The sequence below is a fragment of the Neodiprion virginianus genome, chromosome 7, assembly GCF_021901495.1.
Source record: "Neodiprion virginianus isolate iyNeoVirg1 chromosome 7, iyNeoVirg1.1, whole genome shotgun sequence".
Taxonomy (NCBI): Eukaryota; Metazoa; Arthropoda; class Insecta; order Hymenoptera; family Diprionidae; genus Neodiprion; species Neodiprion virginianus.
In genome coordinates this window covers 15131118-15150231 of record NC_060883.1, presented here as the reverse complement: position 1 = coordinate 15150231, position 19114 = coordinate 15131118, and the positions used below count along the sequence as shown (strand labels likewise).

Below are 19114 nucleotides of genomic sequence, written 5' to 3'. Positions count from 1 at the left end.
AGCCTGACCTTGGCTTTGACTTTGACCTTGCCCTTGACCTTGACTAACAGTCACCGGCGTTGCTGAATTAACAACTACAACTTGTTGGGATTGTTGACCTTGTTGCTGAGCTTGTTGCTGTTGTTGCTGATTGCTTGTGTTGGCTTGCTGCGCACTGTTTGCACTGTTACTGTTCTGATTCCTTGCTGTTTGACCGTATTTTTCATGAATCGCACGATGACGTTTCAGAGCAAAACGATCTGAGAAACCAATCTCACAAATGTCACACCTGTTGATTGGAAAGAAAATATATGTATTCAACTTTTATTTGCTACATGGAGCTCTATTAATGCAGAAGACGAGGTTAAACCTAATAACGAAGGATTAACAGTGCATCAGTTTTGTATGCACCAGATTTCATAGGATTTAACAGAATTTCATAAGATTTCTAAGATGGTTATCCCCACAATTAGTAATGTTGACCTTTGTTGTGCACACCTTAGAAAAATTATGTATTATGCACACACGGTGTCAGACACTCCAGCAACTTGAAATGTCTCTCACTGGTACACGATTGAATATTTTAATTCAAAAAAATTACTGGGTACTGTTTGAAGTTTTTTGAACAAGGCTCGCTTAGTTTCATAAGCCTTTTTGAAAATTAACATATTTGAAAAAATTGTCTCAATTCACAACATTACCTTTGTTGTGCACCTGGGATGTTGAACACGCTAGCGTATTTTCGAATTTTCGAATACTTGTATTCGTTATATGATGTATTCGAAAATCTCGTTTGAAAATATGCATGGGGTGTCTAACACCCCGAGTGCACAACAGAGGTTATTGTTTGCTCTATTGCAGTATACTGTGTTGCAAACAATCCTAAAATTGTGAATTGAAAAGTTCTTCTGAAAATAAATAATTACATTATATGAGCATGAACTTCAACTTTACTTCAAGGCAGACGATGTTCAGTAGAGTGCGCCTGAATACGGTCGTTATCGAATTGATTTTACTATGGGGTAAGATATCTCGAAATAAAGTTTAAAAATGTAACCAAACTCAAGTTTAAACAACACACGCTGAGATAGCCAATTCATTTCAGAGCAGTTTCATAATAGGAACGTTAAATGTGATTCAATTCTGGTGTTTTGATGAGATTTTAATGTTTGTGGGCTAATTCTGCAGGAGATATATAATTGTTAATGAACATCGATTGTACTGTACTTATGATTACATAAATCTACTTCTCTCCGTTATAGGAAAAACTACCTACCTATCTATTTGTAAAAATTTTTTCAGGAGATATCTGGAGATTTCTACAGTATACAAAATAAGCCAAACAACATTAGCATAATTGCAAATATTATTATTTCCTGAAGTTTGAAACGTTTTTATTCCTTTGGAGAGGAAAAGTGTAAAATATGATTTACTCGCTCGATCGGCATTTCGCTATCCCCTCAAGACATAGAAAATTGCATGCAATCACTACTGAAAATCTAAGAGCTGTAACGTTTTTTCTGCTTTATTATTTGTGTAATTTGAAAAAGCCAATCAGTTATATTCTGACATTTCGTAATAATCGTGATACACTATTTCTATGGAAGGTCCACCACTCTCCAACTCCTAAAAAGTAGTAAATGTGATTTACCATCGCTATGAAATTTCAGACCAAAAGTGATTAGTTTTATCACATTGCATGAATATCAAAACCTAAACGAACCAGGTCCAAAACCAGTTAGTTGGTACACAGCTTTAGCCAGTTCAAACTTCAATCATTAGTGATCAGGTCACTCTTTGTGGTTGGTGCCCTTTTAATAAGGGATTGGTCAGTCATAGGGAATGTTTAGGAGAATTTGCTGTTAATGGGAGTGGAAGTAGACTGCTCATCTTTTTCTAGTGCGAAGGCTGTGCTTATCTGACTAATTGAGGTCTTAGGAATATCCCAGGAGTATCCCACATATGGCGAATAACCAACCATTCTACATCCAGCAGGGGTATTATTTGTCCATTATTTGAGGGTCCCTATTTTCAATCCCAATACCGCGTGGCTCCGATGAAGCGGGCCCCTGTTACTCAAGGCGGAGTGTAGCAGACTTTTCATTCTTTTGGGCTATCTCAAACATTGCGATAACCCTATGAATTTCTCTACTCTACATTGACATGCCGAAAACGGTCACACATATACACCAAGAGAAATTGCTAGTGTGGTTATGGTATAGGCTGTAACTATTTTCAATTTATATCTTAACGGAAAGCTGTAGATCTGGGTACGCAATAAAAAAAAATTTTGCAGCTGTAAACAGAAAATGTAGTATGCGTTGACAGTTCTTTTATATTATCGTCACGCATACTATGTTTTCTTGTAACTATTGCGATAATTTGATCTTGGTGCGACAAGAAAGTGACGTTAACGACTTATTTACCTGAAAAACTGTAGTGAATTCAACAAATGAATCCAACATTGCAACAACCAGAAAATGTCCTATTAAAAACTGAAATTACACCAAGTGGTTATCTGTATCTCCTTTTTTTGTAACTCCAACAACATTTAAACTGTTGTTACAATACCCATTTACTAGAAATTACTAGTAACTATAACAAATGAAATGGTTGTTAATGTAATTGAACGTGGCAATAAAACTGTGTGTTGAGTTACTTGCTGGGAATTGGTCTCCAATGTAAGTGTTCAAGGATTGCTTCACCAGATCTTCATGCAGCATGTATACACAATTTATTCTAAAGTAATTTGAATCCTTTATTGTAGTCTTACCTATGTGGTTTTTCACCAGTATGAACTTTAGCGTGGTTTTTGAGGTGAGTAGCCTGGTTGAATGCCGAACCACAAATATTGCATCGATACGGTTTTTCACCAGTATGAATCCTCCTGTGATTCCAAAGCGTTGAATGTCTAGCGAATGTTTTTTCACAAACTTCACACTGATAAGGGCGTTCACCGGAATGAATTCGTTCGTGATTTTTTAAATGTGGACTTTGTGAAAATTGCATTCCACAAACACTACACTTGAATGGTTTTTCTCCGGTATGAACACGACCATGATTTTTCAGGTACGCCGCTGAAGCAAACGAAATACATACTTGACATAAATGTGATTTTTTTTTAGGTTTTAGGGGGTTTCAGGTACAGGGTTATTTATTGAATAATATGGGCAGTATTTAATAAATTAATAACATTGAAATTTACCAAAGTAATGGTTTTCTTGTACAATGGGATTATAAGATGATTTTAGAAAAACAATTTTTCACTCTCCCCAGATATTTTTTCAAGAACAGAACTATTGGGAACTGACATAAGGGCGCGGCTGCAAAAAACATGGCTGACTATTGTATGCAAGGAAAAGTTCATCAGTTTCTTTACAATCAGTGCTCATATGTTCAGCTTGCATAGTAGTAAAAAAAAATTATTTGGCTTTTTACTGTATTTAAATGAATCTCACACTTTAATCACTCTTTAAGTGCACACTAAAACTGGTTTCTTTTTAAGCCACCAGATGTCACCAGCAAAGTCAGTTCCCAATTCAGAAAGCTTGATAGTTTCACACTTAACCTCTACGAAGTGAACGATGTATGTGCATGCAGGTACAGATAAAATATATGATCAATATCCTAATAATAGGCACTCAATATTGCAGCCCTTATTTCCCAAAAATTGCACTTTTTGATATAGTTAGGATGTGATAGGTGATCATTGGTTCATTTACAAATTTTCTGTACTGTGTAATCTAGGTTTGATATTAGATTTAATTCAAAAGTTGAATCACTGAATTTGGAATTCAAGTATTTTCTTAGGTACTTACGTACTGAGACAGACTCACTTGAAAACATGTGCAAGGTTATATAGAAAATTCTGAGCCAAGATGAAATAAATCAATATAAACAAGGTAAATTCAATTCACAATCAAGTCCAACGTGAAACTGAGTTATGTTTTTGCTAGGGATTGTATTTCAATCATGTAACGCATTTAGGATCACGTTTTTACTCCTACCCCCCTCGTGTAACAATCCGTAACAAAATATTAAACTCCCTCAACCCCCTACACTGTACGTAATTTTTCAATTACTGTAAATTTTTGGTCATATTTAAGCCAACTTCTATATACTGCTACTCTCAAGATGTTAACTGGTTTGCTACAGGCAAACTCTGGAGCGCCACTTTATTGGTATTTTGATAAATTAAGTACAAAAATTAAAAATACCCTCTCCCGTACTGTAACAAATAGTAACAAACTGGTTCGAGTTGCCCCGGCCCTAAATTCATCACGTAATTTAATTACGAACTTAGAGCTACTACAATCAACAATTTTGACAAAACTTCATAGGACATGAGGACTGTCGAATTACTGTCGATATTTTAACATTTATCCATTGCTTACTTCATTCTCAACATGGGGCAGTTTTTTTCATACAGTGTTTCAACATATACATACGCCAGTAATCTATTCAGAATATAAATTATTAATAATTGATATCAATTTTATTTCAAAGTAACTGAACAAGTAGTTAAACAAAATGGTTCAATCGTAATTAAACATGTACTGATTGATTTTCACTGTCAGTATTTATTGTGGAAAGTAATAGTAGTCACGACTTATAGATAAGGATAAGAAAATGGGAACAGTAAATGGTTAATTTATGAAAGATGTAAGTAAAATAATGAATAAACTGGCAGGGAATAGGCAACAAGCAACAATCTGGAGTGATTGCTCGCTACCGCACGAATTTTTCACACAGCTTTTATGAAATATATTATATGTGTCACTAAATTTTGATTTCCGACAAACATCAAATATCAAGGTGTATTTTGACATAACCTCTGTAACTCATACAGAAGAAATCTGTTGCTAACAATATATGATACATGCAATTTATAGGCAAATTACCTTTGTCAATTCTTCACGAAATTGTTATAAGCATATTCGATATAATATTGATGAAATTTAATGAACATCCGATGCTGGGTTGCCATAGAAAAATTTCCCAAAACACTTAAAGTTACCACCTTCACAGAGGAAAATCAATAATTGGGATTCCAGACATAACTAATGAAAAATTTTTAGAGTAATTTTGATATTGAGCAAAGGAACAATTAAAGCACGTGTATCAGAAAAGTCTAATTTTTGGAAACAATATTGTATTTATTGCGAATTTCCTTACCTTTTGCAAATGCTAAACCACAGACTTCACATTTAAATGGTTTATCGCCAGAATGAAGTCGCTTATGGGACCACAGAGACGAATATCGGGAAAACGTTCCGTCGCAAACGTTACAATGGAAAGGTTTTTCAGGCTGGTTCTGACTGTTTTGCTTTCCACCTGAAATATAAAGGCAAGAATTGCATCAGCATTCCGCAAGGGCCAGTTCTACAAATGGTGCGCTTGAAGCTGACTTGTGACATGTCGAAAACGACATTTGTGATTTATCATGACGATAAAACTACTTCACCAAATGAATTCTTTTCTCAACCTACTTTGAAAACTTACAAGTCTCTTTTCTTTTTTTTTTTTTTTTAGAAACTTAGGAATCTATATATTTACTCAAAAATTTAAGAGGTTTCGTAATACGATGTTATGAAATAGAGTAAAAAAATTAATACATAAAAACAAAGCTGACACATCGTCCTGCTGTTAGTATATTCCGATGAGCAGTGAATTTAACCAGTCTGGTCGAGCGATCAACTAGTCGTTTATTCCAAATTGTTTGTTATATTTCCCTTCAATCAACTAAAATTTCAATGAGTTTGACGCTAATTTCTATTATGCGTGTTTTTCGATTTTCTTCTTGCTGCGCAATGTTTGGCACAGTCCACCAGAGAATATGCTAAGAAATGAGTATTCATAGAATATTCACGAGAACATCAATTGGAAACCTCTTAATGGTAAATTGTAATAAATATTGCATTAAAAGTATGAAAATCATCCGGAAGTTTACGAGAAACCATTGGTGAAATTTATATTTACTTTTGCTGATTGAATAACATTGAAAATGATCAGGCTGCACGCATCAAACAAGTTTATAAAACTGTCCCTTAGGGGAGATTTTGTTCTCTTTTAACATCCTTAATTTTAGATGCTGGCAGTTCTACTAATAAAAAGTAAATTAATAAAAAGAAAAAGTAAAAAAATATGAATGTGAGAGATAGCGACAATATTGACAACAATCTGAGTTGTTGACATACATTGAAAAGGGAAATATCAATTACTACTAACAGAGCATGCAAAATTTATAGGTTGAATACACTGCGGCAGGATACTATGATAATGAATCATAAAAAAACCATACATATATGGAATTTCAGTCCGATCCACAAATTCTTTGTCAAACTGAAGTAATACAAATGTCTGCTGTTGCATTTGCTGTTCTAATCACTAATGTAATCCCGACTCATTTGACAATAGAGGTTCAGTCAATCATTTACAAAGAGATTACATAAAAATAAAATATAGAATCTCCATTTCGAGGTACAGAAAGAAATTGTTATACGTTTGTTGCGCACTTCTCACCTGCGAGGCAAACGCCATCTCAGGCTCCGCGAAATTCGCTATAACTTGGATCAGAATTGTAATTGAAAATTATTCGCGTTTCCACTTGAAACTAATGTTTGGGATCTAAATTATTGTATTGTCAAAATATAATTATCGTAGATTTTGTGGTGATAATTAAAATTTTTAATTTATTTATATGAAATATTGTTCTCGACAATCCAAGTTCTGCCGAATTTCACCCAAAACATCAGAGCTACGCAACTAGTGTATTAGTCAGATTTTTATCAATATCAAGGAGTAGTGCGTGTTATTCCAAGCAGAAAGTCAGTCAATCGTCACCAGATTGAAAAAAAATAAATAATAATAATTGGAAAGGGGCACATTTACATAATTCAAAGCTACATAAGATTACATAACATCTAGACAAAGGTCAGCCACCATACAAAATTTAACATTCGTTCATCTAGTACATATTAATTTGTCAACCCGTTAATTTGATCGTTAACTGAATATATTTCAATATTTAAAAAATTCGGTATAGTCGGAATATTCAATCACACGAGATGGAAACTGAAGAAGGCAAATAGACTAACCAAACAAATTTTATTGAAGTGCATTGAAATTTTATTTTTGTCTTCTTTACGATAGTGTCAGTATTCGATAAGAAATCATATCAACAATAATCGTATAATTCTGTTTAGACGTAGCCCAGCAGACGACTGTTAAATTCAAGTTAGCGCTGTAATTTGTGAGAATCAAAGGGGGTTCTATTTTAACTTTGCCTTATTTAGAAAAATATATTTATTCCAACACAGTCTTTGGCTGATACTGCATTCACATTAGTAGCAGTATTCGCCTCTGTGGCTCACGTTGTAAACTTCAAACTCATCGAAATCACCTACTTTCCACACTACTAATACAGCATAAAGAAAAAACTTCAGATAACTTGATACAAAGCTCAGAAAAAGACGTCAATATTGACCACTTAACAGCCAAGGCGTGATGAAGTAATTCAATGTTTTGGGTGTCTCAGATGAATATTTACTTTTGAAATGATGCGTTTTAAATATTTTTGAGGTCAAGAAATCCGATTATGCCAATAAAAAGTTATATCTTCCACGCATTCATACAGTTTTCAGTCCTCGAAGTTGACGAATATTGGATAATTTTTTCAAATGGCGTCATAGAAGAAACTGTCATCTTCTTTCGTCGGCAAAAATTTTTTTACTGAAAAACATTGAATAATAAAATCTTTTAGCCCAAATACCTAATTTCACGAATTACCGAGTCATTTTTCTATATGTATAGTATAAGCTATAGTTACATTGTATAATTAACCCATAGAGGGCAGCCTGGCTCTTTTAGGAGTGGGCAGATAACTCGGAAACTTCACCGGACGTGTTGACTATTCATATACATAAATAATACGTCTAAAAAATATCTAATTTCAAGGGAAAATGCCTGCCCTTTAAAGGTTACTCACGTTGACTTGGTAATTCTTGAAATTGCGTATTTGGACGCAAAAATAGCATTATTCAGTGTTTTTCGAAAGAAAAATACTAGATAAAAAATAGTAGAAAATAGTAATAATAGAGTAGAAAATGGTAGTTTGTTCTATGCCGCAATTTGAGAAAGTGATAAAAAATTCGTCAACTTTGACGGCTCAAAACTGTATGAATGCGCGTAAAATATAACTTTTTACGAGCATAATCGGATTTCTTGACCTCAAGAATATTTAAAACACATGTTTTCAAAAGTAAATATTTATCTCAGACACCCAAAAACATTGAATTACTTTATAACGTCATTTCGTGATTTTTGGCAGTTACGCACGGGGCACGCTTGATGCCGCTATGACGCCTTGACGGTCAAGTGGTTAAAATGATATTTCAACGAGCGTACCATCATTCATAGAAAATGTTTAATTTAGTCCATATTATATTCTTGAACTCTTGACTTGTTTTGGTTTATTTCATGACATAAGTGTTTAAAAAATTGTGCATAAAATTTACTTAGAATATTGTAAATGCTCATTTTTGCATGCTTTAATTTACATGTAGCTACAACTGAAAATTGATGGAATGCTTATAAAATACTGTAATAATAAGCATAGTAAGGATATAGGGGAAAAGCGGCAAATTGTTTTTAGGTGTGAAATTCGAATTATTCTTGTTTGCGCGGTTTATACAACATGGGCGATTGCACAAAAAATTTTTATGCTAAATATTATCAAACTCGTATTGATCTAATCGGAGAAACTTATTTTTAGCCCATACTTGCGTCGAATTAATGTCAAGAAAATACGTCAATAACCTTTTATTGATCACACATTGAATGTTGCCCAATCAAAAGAATCTCTGACCGTTGTCTTTCAAAAAATACGGTAGACACTTTGTTAATTTTAATCCTTAAAATAAATCCATTACAACGAAATACTTAAATAATGTGCGTATGATCAATGTGGTGTCCACCACCAAACCAATTACACTTGATAATTACTGCTCATAATCGTGTCTTTTTTTAAATGTGCAGTTAAAGAAGAAAACAATAATCATTGACTTTTTGGAAATATTACTAAAATTTTCAAATATCTCAACACGATAATATCAAAATTACAAAGCTGTAAAATAAATCTGCTTTTCGAGGTGATCTTGCCAGTTTAAAACAGCTTCGATTAAGAGATCTTACCGATCTAGTAAAATGTTACTTACCTTAACTATCATTGCAGCCTACGTTTCACTGACGTAAAAAATACCGCATTCAGCGCAATTATATATGCAATTCTGAACAAAAATATCGCGAAACTTGTTTGCTTCATTCAAAAATGAAACCAGAAAATGTATTCCTGCAATAAGTGGTGATTCAAGTGGAGAAATGGATTTCTTACCATTACGATTGCGTAGAACAAAACTTTTTTTGATCATCTGTATTCGGCATTGCATTTAGAATTGCGCTGACTCCGGTTTTTTCACATCAGTAATGCGTAGGCTTGATTCAATAAAATTTACAGAAAGGAGCACGAGCCGGGTTAAGGTCACGGTGTAAAAATAAGAGGTGGTCCGACTTCCCTATAATCCCTGTGTTGAGCTCTATGATCATTATGTCTTAGTACGGCGGAAATCCGCTAGGGACTTCATGCGTCGGTGAGGATGAAGTAAACAATAATGGCGGCGATCTAGCAGACAGTATTCACGAAAGTTTGACGTTTAGATGTGGAAAATCAAATCTGCTGCTGAAGATTACATGGGTACATTGATATTTGACAAAAGAAAATAATTTTATGATGAATGTATGTGACTATAGCGACAATATATTAGTGAAAATGAAATGCACGACGAATCGAAAGACCAAAGATTAAATAAAATTCCATCGGTACGCTTTCTTGATAAAAAGTAAACGGTAATCACACTGAATCAATCATGCAGAGGATGCACAATAATAAATGTGTGGGGGTATTAATAAAGTAATTACCTATTATATATAATATTATTATTATTATATTCAAATATTTCAAAAATTTAACGTGACTTTTTTTTACATAGAGTATAGTTTGGCTTGTTTTTTTTTTACCCTACTAGTCTTTACGATTTCCCGACTTTTTGTTTTAGTTGATTGATGTATTCTCATAACTGTATAGTAATGTAGACAGTATGCAATGACTTCTTCCTTATGCAAATCACATGGAAATGAGTACTTACAATTTAATAGAACATCATCAACTGTCACCTGATATAAATTAGGTACACCATAGTTGAAGTGCTTTACGCAAATAAAATGATTGAGTTCAAGATCGACGCCAAATTGTTTCACAGTACTGGACCACTTTTGAAATATAGGAGACTGTTTCGTCAGCTCCTAGACATCCGCTTCGACAATCAGGCAAACAACAATTCACCATTTTTTTGCCTTTTGAGTAAACGACGAAACCCGAACGTCGATCCCGGATTGTCTGTCAACTTTCGTTGTTATTTCCCCCACACATTTATTACTGTGCATCCGTTTTCTTTTTATCAAGAAAGCGTACCGATGGAATTTTATTTAATCTTTGGTCTTTCGATTCATCAGGCATTTCATTTTCACTAATATATTGTCGCTATAGTCACATACATTCATCATACAATTATTTTCTTTTGTGAAATATTAATGTACCCATGTAATCTTCAGCAACAGATTTGATTTTCCACATGGAAACGTCAAACTTTCTTGAATACTGTCTGCTAGATCGCCGCCATTATTGTTTGCCTCGTCCGCACCAATGCATGAGGCACCTGGCGGATTTCCGCCGTACTAAGACAAAATAATCACAGCGACCGAGGGCAAGTCGGAGCACCTCTTATTTTTACACCATGGTGAAGGTGAAGCCGTTGCACGTCATACATTGTTGGAATATGGCGGTCATATGTCGGTATTTTACACATGCTAGAATCTACCTGCGCCTGATTCGTAGTTTCGGTTTTCTGAGCTTGTTTAAAAAAAGTTCACCTTTTCCAACATCAGATTACAGACAGTTAAGACAAAAAAAATGCCTGAACGTCACCCCGATCAAGAATGAATTCCAATAATTGAACCCTGTCCGATGAAACAATCGGTGAACGAATAAAGGCCCGATAGGATTTTGAAATTCCAGAGTTCCACCACTTTTTTAATACTAGACAGGGGGGCTTTCGTGAAAGGGCCCATTCGGAGCCACGCGGTTGCCGCCAGCGCTAACACATGCACTAGTTTTCGTTCGCAGCAGCATTTGTCCGCTACACTTGGCTCAGGTAAAAGTTGTGCATCTGCTGGCACTGTTATCGCGTGGTTCAAAACGGGCCCTTTCACGAGATCTTCTCTGAAAGTATGCTGTGTTGATACACGTCTTGACATAGTGAACTACCATCTCTGAACAATGTGTGACGACTACATCCCCATTACTAAATTTGCGGCTTGGGATCCTTCTTATATTTTTTATTCACTCGTAGGTGTTGATAGTCAAAGTAAGCAACAAATAATGCAATCGGTAGACTGACTATAGCATCCTGTCAAAATTGGTCAACTTCAATTTTACTCAAATCTAATAAAGATCGTATTATTTGAATTAAGCAGTGTTTCCAAATCCGATTATTCATCATGAATGAATTGTTATTCGATGAATTCATCTTTGAAGTGTAAAAAACTGTGCCTCCCAGGTTATTTACATATGATTCATGACTGCGCCACATAACCTGACATACTGCTTGTAATGTGGCGTGAATACACTTTGTGAGAGTGTCATTAATTTCTGATAGTTTAAAATAAATTACAATAAAACTTATAATTCTCAAGAGTAGGATCATCTATGATTTGGTTCTTCATTGAAAATTCCATCAATTTTGCATCTGCTATTCACCAATATCGCTTAGATGTGTCTCATTCACAGCTTCTCCCCTAAAATCTTTATTCAACAGTATTGAATGCTTCATTAGTAGCGTGACACTTTTTATACAGAAGAGAAATAAATGGAAGATAAAAGTAAAAAATAGCGAAAAATAATAGTGTCAGAGTGTTTGTACAATATATTAATATAACACCATCAAAGTTTGATAAAACATTTAGAACTGTCACCACCTAAAAGTAACGAGATATACTTCAAAATGTGATTGAAATAAATTTCCCATTTCAATCCCACTTACTTCCAATGGTGACTCGACCTGTCGCCTTGCAGCCACCACACTTGGCGAGTGAACTGATCCCAGAATTTAGTTTATCCTCGTCTTTGCCTAACATACATCACCACAATGCGCAACCATGATGATAACAATAGTGACAACAGCAATAAGAATAACAATAACAATTATGATTATGAAAACGACGATAATGAAATACAAAAGAAAAGTCAACTTGCCGGCAATTCTCACAAAATGTTATCACCGATACATATATTTGGGGAAAATGACAAACTGTTAAAAAAGAAACTATTTTAATATATCAGGTTGAATACTACTATTATTTTGTTGGATTCTCATAGTTTCAACACATATTAAAAATCTTTTGAGAACGTAAGATCCCACACCAGTTTATTAAATTATTCGAAGCGATGCTATCAGCTTCGGTGTAACATTTACAGACATAGTAGCTAAACATGTATTGCTCTAAACCTGCATTTCATAAGCGCCATATGCTGTTCTCATCACGTAGAACCTTGCGTTTCAATTTCTCTTACATTTACACAAGGCGTGCTGTGGATCTGTGTAATTGTTACACGAAGCACGATGCTGAAGTTAGCCACAGGTTTCAACCGCTGAGCAGTAGAGGCCAGGGGTGAATAGTGTTATGGGACCCCCTGCGTCATATTTTCATTCCCACTGTCTAAAGAGTATACCGGGATACTAATGTTCAAACAGACACCGTACAATGCGGTTTTGTACCAAGCTTCACTACTATTTTCAAGAAAAAATCAGGTATCACATAGTTTCAGCACTTTTCCTTGAAATCAGATATCCATCTTCGATATTGAAGTTACAGGCTTCATCAAATTTTTACACTACACTTTCTAGAAAGAGGAATACTGCTCACCCACTTTCTTCCAAGATCAGTGTGTATTTTCAAACGTTCAGCTTAAACACCAGAATAATGAAAGTTTAAATTACTCAGATTCCTCATTATATTATCACATTTAAGAGTTGACAATTTTTGTAAAATTTAACACTGTTGTTTAGAAGATGTTGAATAAAATTCTATGATATTTGTTGAAAATTCGTTAGACTTTCAAGCAGTTGAGCCGCAGCGCTAAGAAGGGAAAAATATGCATTTTCTCGATGATCGGCGTCTGTTTAAGCATTCGTGTCCTGGTATACTCGTCAGACAGCGGAGACGGAAATATGCTGCGGGGTGGCTGATGACCCTATTCACACCTGGCCTGTGCTGTTGGTAGCTCAAGACTGCAGCCAAATTCAGCGCCGTACATGAGGCAAATATTTATTTTAGAATAACTGAAATTACTTTTGTTGTGGGCTTTCGAATCATTCGTTAACAGATCCCTCAAATCAATTATTTCACTTACGATGGGCAGGTTGAGAATATTTAACAGAATTACGGACCCTCAAGGTATTTAGTAAAGTCGAGAATGAAAATTACCGTGGTTAAAATACCTAAATAGCTTTGTGTGCAAATCTGAAAATTTGTACGGTGTAGTTCTAACATTTCCTTCACCAAAGTTCGTATAGGACAAACAAAAAAGAAAAAAAAACAGACAGCCGAGTGTTCACTATTTTTAAAATCGACAGTGGACTTATAGTTATTAATTTTATTTTACATCTAACTAAGAATTTCGAAAAACTATAAATTGTCAATATTTGACCGGTAAAAGTAACGTTGATGATTCTGATTCATCTTGAGTCAAATGCTTCATAACAAAACAATAAATGCATAAACGAAAGACCTTTCAACACTCCTGTTTTAGATTTACTCAAAAATGACGAGTCTCAGTTAGCAACAATGCAGGTTTACTCTATGAGTATAGCATTGTCATTGTAGGATCCTCGGTATGAATGGTACACTGATTATTACTTTGTAGTTTTATAAGAGTAGTACTGGCCAGATCATTTTTATGAAGTAAGAAAATGAGCTTTTCAATATAAAAATCATCGAGTGTGTAACAAGAGTTATTGAGTATTTCTTTGTTATCAAGCGATATTTTTGCAATTTGGTTGTTCTTAGAGTTCAAACCAAGTTTAATTCATAAAATGGTGTAATCACAGGTATCTCGGATATAACAGTTACGTTGGCGGTTACAAATTTTAGTGATTTGCCGTTGTGGCTACAGCCTAGTTAGCTGTCATTAGGTTGCCAAATTTATTTTCACAATACACTAGGACCTTGATAATTGCAACCGCGTGGGACTGGAGACGCATCACACTTGCAGAAATCGAAGGTGCGCAAGCCCCGCCCGTGCTTACAATGCGCACATAGTCGATAACAGTGCCGTACTAAGTTCGGGTGTCACGATTAGCGCCTTCTTGCATATATATATACGAATATATATATATATTCCTATATAAATCGGAAAATATTAGCGAAAATTGGTGCGATGAAATTGCACCTTTGCAAATTGCATCTTTGCCCCTCGAAAAAACCGAGAATAACAACGAGTTCTACATACATATAACCTCTGAGGAGCCCCGGAATGCGCCCTTATTTTAAAAATCGTGCTACGAGACTACTGGCTTGAGGCCGGCACTCTCCCACCACGCCGATCGATATGGGTTGTATAGTGGGGATTGTTGCAGTTATCGCAGTTGCAATTATCGAAGTCCTAGTGTAGCAGGTACGAGACAGACTCAGCAAAAGTTGTACCGAAAAGATCAAATGATAATTCGTACATCTTAAAAAAAAAATGTGTGAACATTAATACAGTGTAAAACGTGGTGGCACTAAACAATTCGATCTGTTGCACCACATTTTAACCTGTGAACACCAATTTCATTTTAAAAATCTTGGTCTTACTGCTAGGTAAGGTGAAATATACATAACGCTAAAAAAAACAAGTCGGAAAGAATTTTTTCGCGATAGTTTTCATTACCATGAAAAGAAAACAGTCTTTCGACAACCCAAGTGGAAAAACTGAAACTGATAGAATTGGCAACCAAATAAAAAAGTTTTGAAAGAGGAATCAGAACAAAAGAAATTTCTGAAAAACTAAAAATTCATAATTTTTTTTTTTTAATAAATATGTAAACTGAGAAAAAATATAATTGTTTATTCCGAACAAGTAAACATTGAGAATCGATTTATTTCCCGTAGAATCGAAAGTTCAAATTAAGCGGGACATAACAATTTTTCATGCCCATCATTTAATTGTAAAATCCTGTGGTTTCAAATTTTTTTATTGAGCCGTTTTCGAGATCATCGCGGGAGTTTGTCGGACAGATCGACATTTTCCTGAAAAACCTGTTTCTTGAATTCTAAGGATTCGAAAACGTAAAGATTCGTTGGAATTAGAAAAATTGATTTTCGATCGAAACCTATACTTTTCTCACATGACCAAAAGTGATTAGTGTGCAATTTCACTTCTAAGAGAGGTGGATTGTTTAAAATCCGAAAATCGGAGTTATTACGTACTCCTGAGTATCAAGATCCAGCAGAACAGACCTCGGACAATAAATTGTAATTTCTGAATAGCATAAGATCATGGAATTGACATAAAATTAATAAATTTAAATACTATTCGTAGGAGGTAAATGTATAGCCAGGTGTACACATTTTAGTTGGATTTTTGTAATTTTGTTTTCACAATTTTTAGTAGTGTTTAAGTAAATTAAAGGTTTGGTAATGGCTGCCGATGCTGAAGCCAAAAAGAAATACAAATAAAAATTTCAACAGCCAACATGACTGTTACACTCCACGATGATTCCAAAATGGTTGTGGAAAAAACTATTCTCAAACATGGCGTGGCTTTTCATTTCAGTTAAAAATGGGGTGTACAGAAAATCGGTAAGCATTTTGTGTGTGAAAAATTTCTATGTAATAATTTGATCTAACAGTAAGTACTTTGATTACTGTAAGATAATTTATAATTCTCACAAATATCCCCTTATAACACACATTAAACAAGATATTACTCGATAAGAAAATAAAACAGAAACCACATGAACAGACTAACCATACGTGATGTAACACACACTCTTGACACACGTTTCTCATTTTCCCCGCATAAGCATTACAAGTTACAAAAAGCAGTGGGTGATATTCGCTAGTAAGTTCGTACACCTGCAAAATGCTGGATTTTATCAAACTTCGTACTAGTTCATTTCATTTTATTGAACTTGTTCAAAATCTCAATTGTAAGTCCGATTGCATTATGTCAAATGGAGCATATGAGAGGGTAGCTAGAGAAAAAAAATAAACGAATTTGTCATGCGAGTCCATCGAATCTTGGTCTAATCACCATCGCATTTTCCCTAGCATACAGTTGTCCTTATGGGTTAAAAATAATGAAAATTGTACGCACCTAATGCAGTAAAAGGCAAACGCCACTATACACCTACCAAGGTTGATTCTGGAACGGAAGTGGTGCCTTGGGTATCGATTTAGGTTGGTATCACAGTAAAAACCAATAGCGTTTTTACCTGATGGCTGCTACTGGTTTGTATTGTAATTTCAACGTAAGTCAGCACCATAGACACCATTTCCGTTTCAGAATCAACCTACACGGGTGTACGTATATATCATAGGCTGTATATAAAATATGAGACGTTTGAAATTGCTAGATGCAAGTAGTTCATACCGCTTTATTTCACCAGTAGAAAATTAAACAAGAGTTATTCACAGATTGGGACACAAAGCGCGTGTGAACTTTGGACGTTTACAACATATTTGGCTATGCACATATGCTGCGCGAGACACATTTCTCGCTATAGTCGAAAATTACTATACAACTATGCTCTCGTCAATTTTTTTAAAGTAAATCTGACCAGGTAGTTTCAATTAGAGGAAAAGTTCACTTTATTATTTTTTTCTCATAACGCCACAGTGGTATTCACATATTATAATATCAATACACCATGTGTATGGAATATTCCATGCCAAATCAACCTGCCATGTCAATTTGACTTTGACCATTAGGAATTGTCCACATTTTACATAACGCAATATTATATAAATACAAATTGAGGAATCAATTCCCAAATTATTTCATGTGTCTTGTAGTCAAAGCCTTTGAAAAATTCAAGCGCAATCAGAAGTCTGCATCTATAATATCTTCAAAAATTTAAAGTATTTTGTATTGCACGACACTACCCGCTCCAGATCTGGCTTTGTCGTGAAATGAGTGCAACTAGAAGAGACAAAAAAAAAAAAAAAAAAAACGCCAGATCTGTTTCAAGAAAGTTGGGACTATCACTACAAGACTAGTAACTTGTTGGAGACCTCAGGGTGGAGTAGAAAGTACCAGTGAAGTATGGTATAATGTGAGACAGAAATTTTTATTTTTCTTACTGTAAAAGTTCCGTAAAAATTTCAAACGTGTGTTTCTTGGAATGTCGTTTTAAAAGTTCGCAGGAGTCATAATTAAGGGGAATTAACTTCGATCGACTTGAAATTCACGAGAAAACTTTACAGTATATAAACCCTCACAAACCCCAAAGTAGAACCCTAAACTCGCGATTCTCGAGAGAAAACATTTTTTAACCCGCTATATGTCAATATTCTTTAGCTCTTACGATTTCTCGACCATCATGAAAGGAAAAAACAAACCAAAATCGGACGATTTGACTTGAAGTTATAATAAAACATAGGACCGCGTTCCACAGAGTCCCGGTGTGGCAAGTATATCCCGAAAAAATAGCTGTGCCAAGTGACGGTTAATAATGATAGTCAAGAGACATGTGGAGAGTCAAGTGAATAATAACGAGTGACCATATCCTACAAAATAGAGCGTAGCTGTATGATATTTCGTGTCAGATCGCGAGCGGAGTGTTCTGTCGGTATCGTTAGAAGTTGCAGCTCAAACAAATTTTCGTCCGTAACTCCAGGTTCTCTGTTGTTGTTGCTAGTGTTGTTGTTGTTATCGTTATTGTTATATTATTTTTTCAAAGCATAAGGTACAAGACTACTGAGTTCTATTTCATTTGTGGTAGGATGGTAAACATGGGGCCGTGCACGGCGTCTGCGACAAGCCCGTCTGACTTAAATAAGATGGGAACTTACGTTACAAGGTTGTAGTAAGTGGTTTCGGGAATTTTTTCGACAGAGAAGAATTGAATGGATATTTTTTTTCATTCTGAGAATCTTTTATTACGAGTTTGAACTACATTTGGTAAGTTTTCTAAGTCATTCGAACCATAATTAATCAAGCCCCACAGCAGGTCTTTATTTGCGTTGACAATTTGCATACATTCGAGAGGTTGCGATTTTGACGTGAAACCAGCAATACTGAATTTTTTTAATTGATAGGTTATTTCTTAGAACATGTGTCTAAATATACCCATTAGAGTCGAATATTTAATGTTGTACACGTGTTTTAAAAAGAGGGTGTCATTTTTGACTACTTTTTCACAGTTTTTTGCAAGCAAAAATGATACTTCAGAATATTGCAATTATCTCAACGGTAGGTTGAGGTTCTTCGAATTAATGTAAATAATGAAACAGTTTCAGTTTCATTAGTTTCAGATCAAAATTGGGACCTCCAGAATGTACGCAAATTGCCAACGCGAATGAACAGCTGATGTGGAACGTGATTAATAACCCCATCAATTACGGTTCAAGTATCCTGAAAAAGTTACCAGATGTAGTTCAAACTAATAATAAAAGATCCCCAGAGGTTAAAAAATATCCATTCAATTCTGCGGTGTCGAAAAAATTCTCAAAAACCACGTACTTTTCCGCCGCCTAAGGTAGGTTCCGCGTTTAATTAAGCAGTTGTCGCAGCTGACACTGACTTTGCTAGCAGAGGTTACCTTGCGCTGTCAAAAATTGAGTTTCGTTAGGTGTGCTCTAAAATTGCACGATTTCAAAGATGACTTGAAAATTGTGATATCATTGTAGCACAAAATCTAATAAATTTGAACATGATTATTTTATGGTAAGTTTATTCGCACAAGTGGCTCCACTATAAAAAGTTGGTGGTGTTAAAGTAAACCAAAAGGAGCTGGTGAGGACTACTGTAGAACAATTT

The 19114-nt window shown here is 34.9% G+C and overlaps 1 protein-coding gene across 12 annotated transcripts in view; it reads right to left on the bottom strand.

The window, feature by feature from the left end:
• LOC124308360 (zinc finger protein OZF-like) overlaps positions 1-19114 on the bottom strand; it is an 82869-nt gene that overhangs the window by 6769 nt on the left and 56986 nt on the right. For 11 of the 12 annotated variants that reach the window (XR_006908971.1, XM_046771001.1, XM_046770999.1 and 8 more), the window contains 4 exons: positions 12135-12221; positions 5155-5313; positions 2753-3056; positions 9-268 (listed from right to left, as the gene is read on the bottom strand). Coding sequence is in view for 11 of the 12 variants with exons in the window: in XM_046771001.1 (XP_046626957.1) it covers positions 9-268; positions 2753-3056; positions 5155-5313; positions 12135-12221 (810 nt within the window). In the remaining variant the exon portion in view is untranslated. The remainder of the gene's footprint in view (positions 1-8; positions 269-2752; positions 3057-5154; positions 5314-12134; positions 12222-19114) is intronic. The other variant, XM_046771004.1, reaches the window with a different exon arrangement.